This window comes from Saimiri boliviensis, chromosome 10, assembly GCF_048565385.1.
Source record: "Saimiri boliviensis isolate mSaiBol1 chromosome 10, mSaiBol1.pri, whole genome shotgun sequence".
NCBI classification, from domain to species: Eukaryota; Metazoa; Chordata; class Mammalia; order Primates; family Cebidae; genus Saimiri; species Saimiri boliviensis.
The window spans coordinates 117,340,376-117,358,912 of record NC_133458.1 but is presented as its reverse complement, the minus strand read 5'-3'; the positions used below and the strand labels follow the sequence as shown (position 1 = coordinate 117,358,912).

Below are 18,537 nucleotides of genomic sequence, written 5' to 3'. Positions count from 1 at the left end.
CTTTTTAAAGATGTTTTGTAGCTACTTCTGAAACAGGAAATTACAGTTGTGATCTGTTGTGCAGATGTCTGCTTCTTACTTTTTCTTAACACTTAATATGGATTTGACCTTGGTACTTTTCTAGTGCTTGCTTTTTAGATGAAATGACAATTACTGAACTCTGAGAGCTCTCTCTTCTGCTGTTTTCATTTGGTATGAAAAACATGGCTTTCTGACATTTCCTGGCTTGGCTCCTCCCTGGTGTTACCTGGACCTGTTTCTTTTGTCCCTTTTTAATATATATATATATATAATTGCATTTTAGGTTTTGGTGTACATGTGAAGAGCATGCAAAATTGTTGCATAGGTACACACGTGGCAGTGTGGTTTGCTGCCTTTCTCCCCATCACCTATATCTGGCATTTCTCCCCATGCTATCTCACCCCAACACCCTGCCCCCCATTGTCCCTCCCCTAGTTCCCCCACTGCAAACCCCAGTGTGTGATCCTCCCCTCCCTGTGTCCACATGTTCTCATTATTCAACACTTGCTTATGAGTGAGAACATGCAGTGTTTGATTTTCTGTTCTTATGTCAATTTGCTGAGAATGATGGTTTCCAAGTCCATCCATATCCCTACCAAGGACACGAACTCATCGTTTTTGATGGCTGCATAATATTCCATGGTGTATATGTGCCACATGTGCCCTATGCAGTCTATCATTGATGGGCATTTGGGTTGGTTCCAAGTCATTGCTATTGTAAACAGTGCTGCAATGAACATTTGTCTGCATGTGTCCTTATAATAGAACAATTTATAATCCTTTGGGTATATACCCAGTAATGGGATTGCTGGGTCAAATGGAATTTCTATATCTAGGTCCTTGAGGAATCACCAAACTGTCTTCCACAATGGTTGAACTAATTTACACTCCCACCAACAGTGTAAAAGTGTTCCTATTTCTCCACATCCTCTCCAGCATCTGTTGTCTCCAGATTTTTTAATGATTGCCATTCTAACTGGCATGAGATGGCATCTCACTGTAGTTTTGATTTGCATTTCTCTAATGACCAGTGATGAGCATTTTTTCGTATGTTTGTTGGCCTCATATATGTCTTCTTTTGTAAAGTGTCTGCTCATATCCTTTACCTAATTTTGAATGGGCTTTTTTCTTGTAACTCTGTTTTAGTTCTTTGTAGATTCTGGATATTAGCCCTTTGTCAGATGGGTAGATTGAAAAAATTTTTTCCCATTCTGTTGGTTGCCAATTCACTCTAATGACTGTTTCTTTTGCTGTGCAGAAGCTGTGGAGTTTGATTAGGTCTCATTTGTCTATTTTGGCTTTTGTTGCTAATGCTTTTGGTGTTTTAATCATGAAGTCCTTGCCTATGACTATGTCCTGAATGGTTTTGCCTAGGTTTTCTTCTAGGGTTTTTATGGTGTTAGGTCTTATGTTTAAGTCTTGAATCCATCTGGAGTTATTTTTAGTGTAAGGTGTCAGGAAGGGGTCCAGTTTCTGCTTTCTGCACATGGCTAGCCAGTTTTCCCAACACCATTTATTAAACAGGGAATCCTTTCCCCATTGCTTGTTTTTGTCAGGTTTGTTAAAGATCAGACGGTTGTAGATTTGTGGCTTTACCTCCAAGGCCTCTTTTCTGTTCCATTGGTCTATATCTCTGTTTTGGTACCAGTACCATGTTTTTTTGATTACTGTAGCCTTGTAGTATAGTTAGAAGTCAGGTAGTGTGATGCCTCCAGCTTGGTTCTTTTTGACTAGAATTGACTTGGCTATGTGGGCTCTCTTTTGGTTCCATATGAACTTTATGGTGGTTTTTTTCCAGTTCTGTGAAGAAGGTCATTGGTAGCTTAATAGGGATAGTGTTGAATCTGTAAATTACTTTGGGCAGTATGGCCATTTTCACGGTACTGATTCTTCCTAACCATGAGCATGGAATGTTTCTCCATCTGTTTGTGTCTTCTCTTATTTTGTTGAGCAGTGGTTTGTAGTTCTCCAAACTACAAATCACTGTAGTTTGAAGAGGTCCTTTAACATCTTTGTTAGTTGTATTCCCAGGTATTTTATTGTCTTTTTTTTTTTCTGAGGTAATTATTTAATGATACAGGAAAATAACATGTCATGAAACAAGCTGGTTACAAGTAGTAGGTAGATGACTTCATTTTTCATAAAAAAAAAAAAACAACAAAAAGCAACAAAAAAGTTTGTCAAGCAATTTATAAATAAGAACAATTATGTTTCATTGTCTTATATTCATTTATAAAAATGCATTGAGGGCCCTTTATGATAGATCGTGTCTTGTTCCCAAGAGATTCTGGCCCCTTAGTCACCAGACATTAGCATTTCATAATCAACTGAATATAATGCCCACAGACTTTTCAATAAGTTTGGACATTTTGTCAGCATGACCACTTATCACTGAAAATACATTTGAAAATCACAGCACTTCAACCGCTTCAGGGCTGTGCTACGAAGCAGACATATTAAAGTAAAACTGACTTCACAATGCTTTACATCAGCACATTATGGAGAAGATCTGATACATGAAGTGAAATTGAAAAGAATGACTAATGGACAAAATAACAAAAGCATTCAAATCAGACAGGAGCCCAACAGTACACACAGGTCAGAAACCACTTACATTTCGTTTGCAATTTAATTCCATATTTTATAATCAAGATTCAGCAAACTATTGCCAATTAAATGACAACACTAAGCTGATATGATTATCTCATCTATGAAATTTTAGCACTCCTGAAACAGCACTGATGAGGAATATTTAGTGAGCAGATTAGGGCATATCGGTTACATAAAAGAAAAGAAAATGGTCAATGACCTGCTAATCACAAGGTTCCAAGCAAATGTTACACTTTATGTTATAAATATAAAACTACCTTGTTGCGTCAACTAAACTTAAGTCAAACAATAAAATATAGCAAAGAAAGGCTTTTCTTGTTTTTAAAAGGGTTGAAAGAAGCATAATCTAGGTTTGGTTCCCTTTCCTTAAAAATAATTCTGAAGGTCATCCAAGGCAACCACGCTCTATAAATTCTCTACAAATGTGGAGGAGAAGCAATGAAAAAAAGCTCTCAATCTCAGGATAAAGCAAGTGAAAATACAATTTCTGCTTCTCCAAATGATGTATTTCTCTGAACCAAAATAAAAAAAAACAAATCTACTGCATTTCCATTTCATCTAGAACAGGTGAGCAGCCATCATCACTGATAACAGAAAAACAGTCTTCAGATTCTAGAACATTTCTGCAGTAGTTTGTATCTGAATGCCTGGAACAAGGCTCTGTAAATAAAGGCCAGGGGCTGGGTACAGGAAACATGGGAAGCACTGTGTGGCACCATGATTATGAGCAACAGCTTTACAGCTAGGCACATCTAAGTGCAAAAACTGCCTTTTTCGTTTATGAATAATCTTGAGCAGGTTACCTCACTCTTCTGCACATCAGCTTCACCTACACTAAGGGGACAGTAGCCACCATCCACCTGCATACTGTGAAGATTAGATGACATTCTGTTTGCAGTGTATTTAGCACTGTATTTGATGGTGGTGGTTATATAAGGAACAAGATATATTTGTTACTTCAGGTGTTTCAGATTTCTTAACATTATTTATTACGGAGAAACTTCATTAATTCCACTCCTAACAACAAAAACCTGAGTCTACAGTACTGAGCGGGAAAGAGTTGTTACAGCCCACCCAAAAGGAGGAATGAATAGATGAACAAGTATGTACTAAAGCAAATACAGTAAAATCCTAACTGCAGAATCCTGGAGGTTCTTTTCTTTGTTTAAAGAAAATTTCATAATAAAATGTTAAGGAAAATTTTCAATGCAGAACAGAAGAATAAATACATTACAGAGATTTAAACTGAACTATCTATAACAGAACAGAAAACCATACATACCTAGACCCTTAAGTAAAAGCACACTGAAGAATATCAGGTGTCATCATCTCTATCAAGACTCAGGCTAAGAGATGAAACCACATCACTCATGAGCACACACACAAAGATCCCACTACTCTAACCCATATAGCTGAATCAAAATGATAACAGGTAGATAAAAGAGAGATACTTAGATTTAGGAAACAATTATCTCATAACTGTCCTCCACTACGAAAACAGATCTTCAATTTTCAGGTCATTGTTTTTTCGATCAATTAGGAGACTGAAAAAAGAATGATGTACTAAATACGAAGTCCACAGTAGATGATCAACTGAAGATACAGACAATACTGAAAATAAAAAAGAATTCCCTTCTTTTTACTCTCTTTCTTCCTGGCTTGTCATTCTATATAGATTCTCATAGAGTTGTTTATCTCAATTATTTTTTAAACAAAATTCCATGTGAAATTAAGACCAAGAAGTCAATCATTAATTCCTTGCATGTAAGTCAGCTGTCCCTGGCAGAAAATTCCCAGAAAATGACACACAAACATTGGCTTCATTTCCCAACATCATGATGTCAGCTCTCCAGATACCACACCAGAGATCATGGAAGACTTTGGTGAAAAGTACCAGAGGATCAGGGAGTCCTGTGAGAATACAAAAGATGCAAGTCAAGTTAAAACATGGATGCCAGGCACAACCCACAATCTATTTTTAACAATGCAGTCTGAAAGAAAAAATGACGTCCCTAAAGCCCTATGTATAGAGAATCTCTCCATGTGTTGGTGATTGGCCAAAAAGCTTAATCTTCATTATATCATTATTTTCATTTAACAGAATAAATCAATATCCTATGTGACAGGAACAACTTTTGTGCTATTTTTGAGAGTCTTGAGTTGTAAGAAAGAGTTATAAACATTTGGCTTCTAAGAAATGTACAGCTATACATATTTATTTAATCTTAATGCCATTTTCACATCATTTACTAAAGAACAGTGGCTCACACTATTCAGGGCTAAAGGAAATTGTAATCCAGACCTCCTAACATTTCCCTTTCTGTTATCCTACTCAAGGACTCTTATCCAAACCACTTTGCCTCCTGCTGTGGAAATGGCTTATATTCTTAAAGGTTTACTCTTAAGAGGGGAAAAAATGTACTTAACTGTTAACCATAGTAGCAAAATGTCAGTAATGTGATACCGTTAGTACTCACACATGGTCTATTTCACGGAAATTACAGTACAGATGAACTACACTCTAATAATGCGATCCCAGGGTTCTAGTCTAATAGGGCCACCACTGAGCCAGCTATCAGCAGTCACAGAGTTGGGATGGAAATCTGCACGGTGATAACAATGATAATGGTTTAAGTGAGCATCTACTTCATGCCAAGTACCACGTTAGGCACATTTCTTATGCCATGTCTAATTCCCACAACCATCCTGAAAGGGAGATATTATCATCTCCATTTAACAGGTGAGAAAAGGATGGTCAAGAAGGTTAAGTAACCTCATCAAGATCACACACTTCAGCAAACTTCCTTGCCTCCCTGGAAGCTTTCTGGTTGTTCTGTAGAGTTAGATTCTATCAATTTTAATGCTATAGCAGTAAGATCTTGGACAGGTCATGTACCTCCTGAACCTCAATTTCTTCATCTATAGAATAAGGAGCACACTACCTGCACTTCAAGAGTTCCTGTGAGAGTAACGTGAATTACTGCAGTTTATGTACATAGCACAATGCCCCACACTTAGTACATGATCAATAAATGTCAACTAAGGAAAGAAGATGACAACTGCTACATTTCTATATCTCCTTGGCAATTTAAAATATTCAAATACTAATTTCTCAGGACATTGCATAGAGATGTTGAGAGGCTTTTGTTTTTGTTTTTATTTTCTGGTAGGCAAGGAAAGAAGAAAAAGATGCTGAAACAATTATCTACATAATCTATCAGTTTTCTCTCTTATCTTGGTCCTCAGTTTTTCTCAGCAGTACTACATTCTTCATATATCTACTCTGTCAGTATACTGGGCAATCTGAACTAAGTATTTATCCTCCTATGGTTAAAAAAAAAAAAAAAAAAGATTAAAACTCTACCACCAACTTCTGACTTCAAGTACAAAATAGCCTGGATTTAAATGTTACAACCACATTAGCCATGTGAGTAATGTATGTCTTTCTGCTTACAGAAATATAGTAATGTGTAAATGATTTATTTCAACTTCACCTTGGCAGAATAACCCATTAAATTTATAATACCCATCCACCAACCAAACGGGCAAATGAACTTTCAGCTGACTTATAATATGGCAAATTTTTTCTTCAGAATAATTTTTTCAAGCTAAAATATAAAAGTCATGGTATATCATCTAGGGCATACTTCTCCTGAACTGTTGTTTCCCAGAGTCACTGATTCATTCAACTCAATATTATTAAGCACCTTTCATGTGCAAGTATTGTGCCAGGTCCTCAAGATACAAACGGTGAGCAAAACCAGACCCTGCCTGTGCTTGCAAGAAGGTGACAGTCAGGTAGAAAAGACAGAAATGCATTGAATAATCACAGGATCACTGGCACCCGTGACAAGTGCTAGAAAGGGGAAGCCTGCAGTGAGCCTAAAATGGGAAGACTCGACTCGGTCAGGGAGGTCCAGTGGCTTTCCCAGGAAAGCAACATTCAAGCTGAAGAATGTGCTAGACAAGGGGAAGGAGAGGCACGAACGGGTTCAGTGTGGCTGCAGCACAGAGACAAAGGAGAAGCCTGGTGTGAGCTGCAGCTGGAGAGGAAGGTAGGGGCCAATGCAGATCCCTGTGCTCCACTGAAGAGTCCCGTCTGCACCCTGAGAACGATGTGGAAGAACTGAAATATGATGACAAGATCTGATCGGCATTTTATTTTGACAGCAGTGGGGAGACTAGATGAGAGCAATTCACAGCAAAAGAAGATAAACCAGTTAGGAGGCTGCAGCAGGGGTCCAGGTAAAAGACTATGGCAGTCTAGGTGAGATTAATGAAGATGAAAATTTTGAATGAAGTTTTACATCCACATAAGGCAAGTGTTAGAGCCATACCTATTTCAACATATCGACTTGGTAAATCCCTCATTTCACTGGCATGCCGTTCCTTCACTGAGCATATCTGGAAAATAAGTTCGCAGGTTATTTTTTACTCATTTGATTAAAAATTCTTCACAAAATTTTATCTATTATATGGTATCTTTGTTAAATTAACCATGTAGCACCGCAGATGGAGTACAATCTACCCTATGACTTAAATAACAGAAACTAATGTAAATGACATATAGCAATCACTAACATTATTCCTCAATAAAGTCTTATTCATGTAAGTTCAGCTTTCCTGGTGAGACTGAACCTGAAGTCAAGTACTGATCCAAGTACAACTTTTGTCAGTGATCAGGTTTTTTTTCCTTTTTCTTTACATGGTGTTCTTTTGTAGCTGCTACCACTAAGTATAACTATGGTATGGAAAATTCTAAAATATGGAAAAACTCTAAGGGGAAAACAAGCACTAGTCATTGTTCCAGCACAAAGAGAAGACCATTAATAATCTTTTTTTTTAATGAAAGCTACTCTTATTAATCTGACAATTTAATACAAATAATTCAATATAGTACTTAAATATTCTTCTGCAACATAATTCTGTAAAGTCTTTATAGTACAGTAGAGCCTCCATATCCATGGGTTCTGCATCCATAAATTCTACATTCATGGATTTAACCAACCAAGGATCAGAAATATTAAAAAAAAATTCCACAGAATTCCAAAAAGCAAAACTTGATTTTTGCTGTACACCAACTACTTCATTAAGTCCGTGCAAATGAATTGAGGTGTAGGCATTGTACCAGGTATTACAAGTAATCTACAGAAGATTTAAAGTATACAGGAGGATGTGCATAGGCTAAATGGAAATACTACATCGTTTTATATAAGGGCCTTGGGCATCAGAGGAGCCCAGGATCCACGAAGACACTGAGGGATGACTACATTTTATTACATGAATGTACTATACTTCATCAGCCACCTTTTGTGGCATTAGTCTTTTGTTTCTATGGCTATTGTAAGCCATAGCGTAATCAACATACTTATATATAAAACTTCAGGACTTTTGTTTCCTTAGGATAAATTCCTAGAAGAAGAACTGCTATCAATGGCTATGTACACTTTAGTAAGGTTTTGTTTTCTAATATACGTAGTATACTGAGTTGCTGCTGAGCAACACTCCAGCAGCTCAGTGAATGCAGAGTGTTCACTTTCCCTAACGCAGGGCTTGAACCCATGGCTACAGAGGTAGAAGCCTCCACTTAGAAGTGACCAGCTGTCTTCTTTTTTAATTGCTTTTACCATTTGTCTCTTGCATATTTCATATAATTGCCTATTTCTCCAGTTTTCTTCTCCTCTGGTAGACTTTTGAGTTTATTCACTCTTCTTTACACATTTACTAGGGAACCTACTAAATCATCTAATGGCACATTCCACAATGCCAAATAGACAACTGTTTAAATGTGCTGATATAAGTAGCTGAGGAACACTGTTTCAAATGGTTTGAAGTATAATAAAAAAGCAAATGTAACGGCCATATTAGTGAACACTTTTTGGGTACTTAGTGGTACCACTCCTGAGCTAAGAGCTTTGTGAAATAGATATCGTAATTTTCTTAAGATTATGGTGCAGTGGGGAGGCACTAAAATAAGCCAATTTACTGAAGTGTGATGGGGAAGTACATAGCAGGGGCATCTACTGCTAGGGCAGGAAGGCTTCCTGGAAGAAGTGACATGTAAGTTGAAGCAGGAGAGACAGCACAGGGGCATGGGGCAATGTGACAGCATAGGACCTTCGACTGGAAACTCAATCGGACAGCAATGGAGGGCATGAGGGAAGAAGGGGACAGAACTGAGGCTGGAGAGGAATGGAGAGGCAGATCACACAGAACCTTGGAAGTCATGTTTATGATCAGTCATCCTATAGGCAAGGAGGGGACTGACCTGATCTGACTTGCACTTAGATTATTCTAGCTGTACTATTTAGGACGGGCTTAAGGCGGGACAGACCAGCACCAAAAAGACTTGAGAGGAAGAGGAAGTGCAGAGATTTGAGAGACACTGACAGAACTTGAGGGCTGACAGTCTTCCAGCACTCAGACACCTATGCAAGACAATGTTATTATGTCTAATCTAGAGATGAGGACACTGAAGCTCTGGGAGTGACGCCAGACTGCCTGGCCAGAATGGAATGCACACCAAGGCCTGACTGGTATCTCGCTGGCCATGCCACAATTTGAGGACAAGGACATATTGCACTAGTGGTAGCTGGGCATGGCTCTACTGCACTCCTCAGCTCTGTGGTCTGAGCTCTAAGCCCAGCACCTGTCTCATAAGTAGGAAGTGGCAGGTAAAAGTGGGTGAACAAGTAAGTGCTACCATAAGCTCATGCCCTGCATAAGCACAGATGAATGATCATAAGAGCCCTTTGTCACTGATAGGTGAGTTCTTGCCATGAACATGAATCTGCTTCCTCCAATTGTCTGCTCTACTTCTCCTCATGGGTGGGTAACAGGTTTCTCTCAAGCAGATACATCTAAAACCAATCTTGCCTTTTTTACTCTAAACATACTCTATCAATAGTCTTCCAGTATGTTAGGTGACTGTGATCTTATACCCCGCATCCAACTGTCAACAAATACTGCAGAGTCTATCATCACAATATATCTAGGATCTAGTCATTTCTCACCAACTGCAGACACTGACCAGAGACAACTTTTTTTTTTTTTTTAATGGAGGTGACTGCAGTAGCTTAACTGGTCTCCCCTCTTGACTGCCCCGTTGCTGTTTAGCTCCACACAGCAACCAGAGATCCTTCCAAAACACAAGTTAGATCACTTAACTGACTCCACAACAGCTCAAAGCCTTGTGATAACTTCTCACCTCATTCAAATTAAAAGCCAAAGACTTCTCAAGGGCCCTTGTGCTCCAATATCATCTGCTCCTCCACCCCTGCTCCACTCACTCAGACAAGAAGAGCTTCCTTGCTCTTCCTCAAAAGCACACCAATCACACATCTGCTTCAAGAATTTTTACACTGCTGCTCCTTCTGCTAACATGTCCTACCCCAGCCCTCCAGAGAGCTGCACAACTTTTCTCTCCAGATCTCTGACCAAATGACATATTAGTTATTGGACAGGCCATCTCTGGACCATCCTATATTAAATGGTACCTACCCCAATCCCTTTCCCTATTATCCTGTTAAAATGTCACCTTCTTATTTGCCACCTTCAACATGGTATACTTGCTTGTTTTGGTCCACCTTCCTCACTAGAACATAAATTTCCCAAGGGAAGGAACTCATGCATTTGTCTGTGTTCTGCAACACCAGAACACTGCCTGGCACACTGCAGGCAACCGTAAATGTTTGTTGGACAAATGAATGAATGAAGTAAACGGTAAGCTTCAATTGCACACTTTATTATACTGTTTCTGGGATCTTCTCCCAATAAGATTGCTCTCTCTCTGAAGAAAGACCACGTCCTTATCTCTTCTTCCTTCAACAGAACTCACTAAGAGTCTACACTGAGAAGTGTTCAACATCTATAATTGAGTTTGAAAAAACGGAATCTCCAATAAAATGGAATATTTGACATAAAAATATTATAGAAGCTGGATCTTAACTTGGGCATAGAGAAAGGAGATTTGTTTCCCATGGCTGCTGTAGCAGGCTGCCACACTTGGTGGTTTAAAACAACAAGATGTAGTTTCTTACAGTTCTGCAGGCTAGAAGTCTGAAATCAGGTTCACTGTGCCAGAATCAAGGTGTTGGCAGGGCTGTACTTCCTCTAGAGGCCCCAGGGGACAATCTGCTGTCTCCTCCAGCTTTCTGGTGGCTGCCACCATTCACTGGCTACCTCATTCCAATTTCTGCCTTCACAGTGGTACTGCCTTCTCCTCCTCTCTTCCGTGGTAGCATCTCCCTCTGCTTCCCACTCATAAGGATACCTGTGATCGCATTTAGGGCCCACTCAGATAATGTAGGATAATTCCCTATCTCAAGATCCTTAACGTAATCACATCTTTTGCTATATGAAGTAGTATTTACTTTTTTTGTCATATAAGGGAAACATTTACAGGTTCCAGGAATTAGCGCCTGCTATCTTCAGGGCCATTACTCAGCATACCAGAGAAGGAATTTCTGGTAGTAATGAGTGAACTTGTTACATATTCCTATAGGCTGATTTTCCTTGTCTTTCACCATAAGAAAAGAAAATTAGAACTTTAAAACTAACAAGCCACCTAGTCCATTTAAGGGATTTTTAAAGTACTAACAATATAAGTTTATTGGATGAGTAACCACAAACACGGACGAGGGAGCCCAGCGAATCACTGTTTCCATCCTACACTATTAGGCACAGTTTCCTTCCTGTTACCCTAAATATAAATCAGGTTGTGTTCATTTATCACATGAAGAAAAGAGAACCTGAATGATAACAACATAAGGGCTGGGAGGGCCTGAAGTGTAACAATGTTTGTTTTGCTAATAACAATTACTGATTAATACTTTTTCCACTTTCCCTTTCCAGAGAAGAGTAAATTTTAAATAGCCATGTCCCCTTCATGTCATTTCTAGAACTTTATATAACAATGAAAGCTAACATTTATTAAGCAATTACAATAAATCGGGTTCTATGTGCAACTCTTTACATGCATTAGCTCATCTTTTTCTCCCCAAAACTTGTCATGTGAGAACAATTAGCACTGCCATTTTGTGGATGAGGACAGTAAGGCTCATAGAGGGTCACAAAGGAAAATGAAGAAGCTGGACTTGATTCCAGGTCTGTCTGACTCCAAAGCCTGAACTCTTTCATGAGGCTATTTCTGGGATACTCTCTCATGACATTTTTACACCTCAGCTAAGTTTTAGTTTATTTTGTGTGAATTAAGCTGTATATTTTAAAAAGGGAAACAACTTTTGGCTCTCAAGTATCAAATATAACAGAAGCACTAGTAGGCATGAAATAAATGTGAATGAGCTTTGGGTCCCCTTTCGTAGAACAGCTAAATTTCATTTACCCAGGCACATAAGGGTCAGATAATTATACGTCAGAAAATATTCCCAAATCTTATTATTGATGGTAAGTCTGGGCCTTCACTCCATCAAATTATCACCAAGCAGCAGGATGATTTAATTTTAACCTTCTCTCTCCACCATCAATAACTCTAATGAAGAAGTGAAGGGTCAAAGCTAAGGGAAAATGGAAAGAATAATAAAGAGAATAAAACCTGACTAAACAACAAGACTAACCCCATATTCTGTAAATAGCTTAGGCCAGCTGGGATGTGAGAAATTAAAAGAAGATTGAAAAAGACAGCACCATTCCAGCATGAAAAAGTTCACAAATTATTTTACATGCCATGAAAAAGAAAGAATGTATCTTAAAACTTATGCACAGGAAATAATTTGAGCAATAAATGGTTATCACATCACAATAATATCCAGGTGAAAAGATTTGGGTCCTAGAAGCCATTCAAGACTCACAGTCCTCTGGACCACCCTCAGTGGATCTATAACAACACGGACTTATTATAAAGACAAGCAAAGCCACCTTGACAGAAGTCCCCCAGCCAATAATCAGTGTCACATTGTCCTTCCAGCAGAGGCTGCAGGGATACATGTCTGGGCGAAGACTTATATCATCCCGGGGCACATTGGTGATTCTTTGCTTTGAGATGATGTCAAAAATCTTCACACCCTGAAAAATAAAACAGCAGTAGGCATACTCTACTCAGGAAAGCAACAGAAAACTTATTAACAGCCCCCACTACCTACTACCAATAACCAGCCCTGAGAAATATTAGCAGTGTTTACTCAGCATGCAAGGAAAATGATCCTGCTCTACACAAACCCCATGGGAACCAAAACCACAAGGAAATGTCCACCCTTCTTTCTGGACAAAGGAGATTTTCTTAGACGGCATGGGTGACTCAAATCCAACACAAATATGAAACGTACAGATATCAACAACTGCATTTCAAAAATGACAGACAAGTAACATTTCTAATTTTATCGTTCCACCGCAAAAAAAAAGTTTGTTTTTCAGGAAGGCTTTGAGTCTGAAAAGCCACCTACATAAAAGAAAAACAACTATATCTGACATTTTAAAGTTCTTAAATGGAAACATCAGGCAAGCAACTACTTAAAAATGAGCCAAGAGACCGCAGGTTTGTTCTACTTTTGTTGTGACCCAGGAGAAGTAAGAAAAGTCCAGAATCACAAAGTAGGGTTTAAGCAGATTACTACCATTTAAAGCTGAATAGAACTGATATACTAAATTATACCTTAACGTTCCAAAAGATATGCCAGATGTCAAAAACATCATTTTTTAAACTTTCTACTAGCCCCAATTCATAGCAAGTAAACTTTAAGTTAAAGTGCAGCAGTGAAAATGACAATCTGCTCTCTTATAGGCAGGTCTATACTGCTGCCTATGATTATACTGGGAGTAAAAGAGAAATCAGCAATATTCTGCACTTGTTTCATTTCAACTCTTACTTGCCTTTGGCCAACAGGCAAATGATATTTTCAAGACCCATTCCCAATGCAGTCCTTCAATTATTAAGATAGCTTTTCATTTTCTTGGTTACTCTCCATGCCTCAGGTTTCTTACTCTAAAATAGAGTCCAGAATATGTTGGGAATTACTATATTATGAAAGCCAACAGCAATCTAATTTCTTTAACCTCCTAGGTACGATACCAATCGTCCTTTCACCTTTTGGAAATCACCACCACAGCAAGTGGCATCTTTTCCCTTCATTACGGCCCTATCAACTTGGCCACTCTTCTGCCACTGAATAAGCATTAGGAAGACAGAGGTGTATTTTTTTACCATATTATTGGCCCAAGCAATCAGATGGCCTCTCCACTTCACACTCCTTATGTTCCCTTCCCCTTCATGCAGAATAGCGGACTTCCATCTGTTCATCCAAGATCGTTCAAACAGCAGCAACTATGGACAAAGAGCGTAAACAAAGAATCTTAGAAACTGAAAATCATAGGTCAGATTCCTTACTTACTAGTTTCACCTATCCTTGTGACCAAATAACAAACAAGTCACTCTCAACATCTTTAGCGTACACTTATAGTAGTATATGATTTGTACCTTGGAAAGAATTCCTAGCACATCATGTTCTCCCCAGGACGTTGTTTAAAATGGATGAGTGTTGAAGATACTACAAGGCCAAGCCACAAGGTGGCACCAAAACACCAAGATTCACGGAAAATAACGCACACTAGTTAATCAAAAGATTCGTATCGCAAAAGTTCTTCGAATGATTGACCGGGAACTAATTTATTTTGTAAATTGGGAAATCAAAACCTCTTAAGTTTTTCACTGAAAATAAGATATTAGTCACAGATTAAGCTGTAGTAGAAGCAGTCTATGTTTTTCATTTAACTCAAATAATTGAACAACGACTTTTGAACAGTAATTCATGTCACAAGGTAGGAAAAATTTGTTTTGAAATTAAGCTTCTTTAAAAATGTCATAGTATCTATGGTCTTTATTTTAAAGGGAAGATTCTATCTTTCTAAACCTGCTAGATAAATTTTAATATAAAATATAACTGGTCAAAATCTCTAAGATTAATAAATATATAATTCTAGAAAGTCATAGTTATTAAGAACACAATAAATGTTTTTCTTGATATATTCAATTTAAATCCTTTAAGAAAAGACATTTATACAGTATATAACCTAAGGCATGTAATCCTGAAACACGTTTACCTTTCAAAAGCAAATGCTGACAACGGATTCCATAACAGAATTATTAATATTCATACACTATAGGCAATTTCAGTCCACCTTAGTATATGGATGCAGGGATTCTTCTGACCATATTTAGCCCTGTCTTCCCATGAGATATATCCTATATATTCTCAGAGACCTTCTAACTCACCCTGTCCCCTCCCATCCCAGGTTCCAATTCAGAAGTGACTACCACCATGCCCCCCTGCCTCCCAGTTAAAGACCTTCAGGAGTGTCCCCTGCCTGATTTAGCCTCTTTCTGCCATTTGCAAAGAACAGAGCTAGGGAGGCCACTGTGTCAGGCCAAATGCAGAGGGATGATGAATGTGTTCAGTATTTTGAAAGAGCAGGTTTGAAATTTAGGAAAGGGGGAGAAAGGCTGGGCACACAGTTCCTGCTACAGAGAACATCGCTCTCTACTAAAGATAGGCAGCCACAAACAACTATTTTTATTTATTTATTTATTTATTTATTTAAGACGAAGTCTCGCTCTGTCACCCAGGCTAGAGTGACGTGGCACTATCTTGGCTCACTGCAACTTTTATCTTCCAGTTTCCAATGATTCTCCTGCCTCAGTCTCCCAATTAGCTGGGATTACAGGTATCCACCACCATGCCCAGCTAATTTTTGTACTTTTAGTAGAGACAGGGTTTCACTATGTTGGCCAGGCTGGTCTCAAACTCCTGATCTCAGGTGACCTACCCGTCTCGGCCTCCCAAAGTGCTGGGATTACCGGTGTGAGCAACCATACTCAGCCACAACAATTATTTTAAACATGATGAATTGACAAGATCAAAATGTCTGTCTTCCAGCTGTGACCTGGATCTGGGGGAGGTGAGCAGTGATTGTAAGAAATAGGTGAAGCACAGTGAGTGCTCAACAACCACCTGCTGGAATGAAGGGTTGGCTGGATGGCTGGGAGAACAGTATGGTGGGACACGGCATCGAATTCCATTCCCTTACTAATTCCCACCTAGAAATGACCAAGGCAGTATTAAGAGGACAACAGTCCATACTGCATTGAAAAAGTTAAATATGCTCCAAATTTCAAGTTAAAATGACATAAAATATGCTAAGAATAAGACCCCAATGAAGGCCATGATTTAACTCACTCCCCCAGAAAAAGCCTGCCTGGAAAGTAGTTGGTCAGACAGGTACTAGCATGCTACAACACCCCCCACACTCAGTGTAATGGGGCAGGAACAAAGCGGAGTTGCCAATCTGACTCTGAAACACAAAGGCTTGGATCCCCAAGCATGTCCAGCACTGCAGCTGCCCCAGGTGGGAAGGAAAGCAGGCACTCTGGCAAAAGGCAGGTACCTATGGAAAAATTCAGCATTTGAAAAGAATACGAATTATCCAGGGAATAATCCCTGACTCCTGATTCCTTATGAATAAGAAGACATACTAAAAACCAGAAAATAACTCAGAAAACTTAATTCTTATCCTTTTCATGTAATGACAAAATTAAGCAAGAAATTAATAACAAAGAAAAAGAAAAACAGAACAACAAAAAACAAAAATGATACAAAATAGTCTCCATCTTTGGGTAAAAAAAGAATCTTAGAAACTGAAAGTCATATGTATATCAGATTCTTTACTTACTAGTTTTACCTATCCTTGTGACTAAATAAAGAAGAATTCATATGGTAACCGGAGTACTTTGAAAACAAGAAAACAAACACTATAAGCCTAAACTTTATGGGATATAAAGTTGTAATCAAAGGAAAATCTAGATTTAAAAGCTAATAATGAACATGACATGTCACTACACAACAAAAGAAAAACATTTCATTGAGGGATATAAAAGGAGAACTCAATAAACAGAAAGACACACTATATTCGTGGATAGAAAGACTCTAATTCTCACTGAAGTGCTTAAGTCTCATTAAATTAACCTACGATTTAATGTAAGTCCAAAGAAAATCCTAAAGGGATTATTTCTAGAAATTGCAAAAATGCTAAAAATTCATTTTTAAAAATTAGACAATAAGAGAAAAATTTTAAAAAATTAAGTAATTTAGGGGAGGGATGGATTTGTCCAGACAGGTAGTACAACATTTTATAAAATCAACACTCAAAACAATGCAGCAATGTTTCTAGAACTAACAGATGAAGGAACAAGAATAAACTGATAAAGACAAATCAAAATGATATGCTCAGGAATAGGGATGTGAGGTGAGGGGTACAGTGGGGTGTGTGCAGAGAAATAGGTGTCTTCCAACCACTGAGCTGTGGTCTTGGACACCATCTTTCTGGAGGATCGTTTGGCATTATGGACTCGAAGCTTTAAAAATGACCACGAAGTCCCTACCTAGAAACTTATGCTAAGAAATGATCAGAAAAGTTAGTAAAGGTTCATGTAAAGCTATTTATAATAGCCAGAAATGGGCTAACAACTGAGGAATTACTGAGCATAATACGGCGGAGCATAAATGAGTATGTATCCTTTTTTTTTTTTTTCCGAGACGGAGTTTCGCTCTTGTTACCCAGGCTGGAGTGCAATGGCGCAATCTTGGCTCACCACAACCTCTGCCTCCTGGGTTCAGGCAATTCTCCTGCCTCAGCCTCCTGAGTAGCTGGGATTACAGGCACGCGCCACCATGTCCAGCTATTTTTTTTGTATTTTTAGTAGAGACAGGGTTTTACCATGTTGACCAGGATGGTCTCGATCTCTTGACCTCGTTATCCACCCGCCTTGGCCTCCCAAAGTGCTGGGATTACAGGCGTGAGCCACCGCGACCGGCCTGTATCCATTTTTAAATGATTTTATACTTGTATGTTCATTAACACAAAAAGCTATGAGGGCATATTAAATGAAAAAGCAGATTACAAAACAATATTAATACTATGTCCTTAAAACAAAATGTGAATGTGATCCAACAAACATAAAATCTAAAAGATACATGATGAAGTAATAATTCTATAAATGAGTGCTGACATTTTATACTAATTTCTGTTTTATAATTCTGCACTAGATATGAATATTTCTATAATGTTAATACATTAGTGGGAATGAAAATCCATTTTCTTATTTTTAAAATCAGGAAAACTTAGGGGAATAGTTAAAATGAAACAACAAAACAGTATCAAAAATTCACTGGAGGCTGAGTGCAGTGGCTCACACCTGTAATCCCAGCACTTTGGGAGGCTGAGGTGGTGGATCACCTGAGGTAAGGAGTGTGAGACCAGCCTGGCCAACATGGTGAAACCCTTTCTCTTCTAAAAATGCAAAAAAATTAGCCAGGTGTGGTGACCGGCACCTGTACTCCCAGCTACTCAGAAGGCTGAGGCAGAAGAATCACTTGAACCTGGGAGGAGGAAGTTACAGTAAGCCAAGATCGCACCACTGCACTCCAGCCTGGGCAACAACAGCAAAACTCTGTCTCACAAAAATTTAAAAAAAAAAAAAAATTCACTAGAACTTAAAGTAATGTTTGAAGCATACTGAACATGTATTAGAATGAAATTTACATAAACTGTATATACTTTTAAAATAAAACATTAACTTCTTTAGAAAATTGTTAATTAAATCTTGTTGCAGTTCCCATCAAAACGCAGGCTCACTCCAATGGACTCTTCCGGTTACAGTCAGTGTGCTGGGAGCTACAGAAGAAAGCCAAGGCCACTGGACTCTGGCCTCCTTTTGTCTCCTACTCTTCCTCCCAAAACCAAAAACTTCCAGCAGAGGGCAGGAGGCAAAGGAAGGAAGAAGAATTCTGAATCCAGATCATCTCAGGGTTGATTCCCAAAAACGTTGTGGACCCTGCTCTGACATGCAATCAAAAGAGCAAAGAAGCTTCTCCCAGTGATATTTCTACAATGCAGACA

General features: G+C 38.5%; 1 protein-coding gene across 2 annotated transcripts in view; it reads right to left on the bottom strand.

Moving 5' to 3' along the window:
• The window catches only part of VPS41 (VPS41 subunit of HOPS complex), a 186,473-nt gene that overhangs the window by 64,674 nt on the left and 103,262 nt on the right, over positions 1-18,537 (bottom strand). For both annotated transcript variants that reach the window (XM_003930754.3, XM_074379801.1), the window contains 3 exons: positions 13,790-13,909; positions 12,508-12,654; positions 6,969-7,035 (listed from right to left, as the gene is read on the bottom strand). In XM_003930754.3, coding sequence (XP_003930803.1) covers positions 6,969-7,035; positions 12,508-12,654; positions 13,790-13,909 — 334 coding nt within the window. The remainder of the gene's footprint in view (positions 1-6,968; positions 7,036-12,507; positions 12,655-13,789; positions 13,910-18,537) is intronic.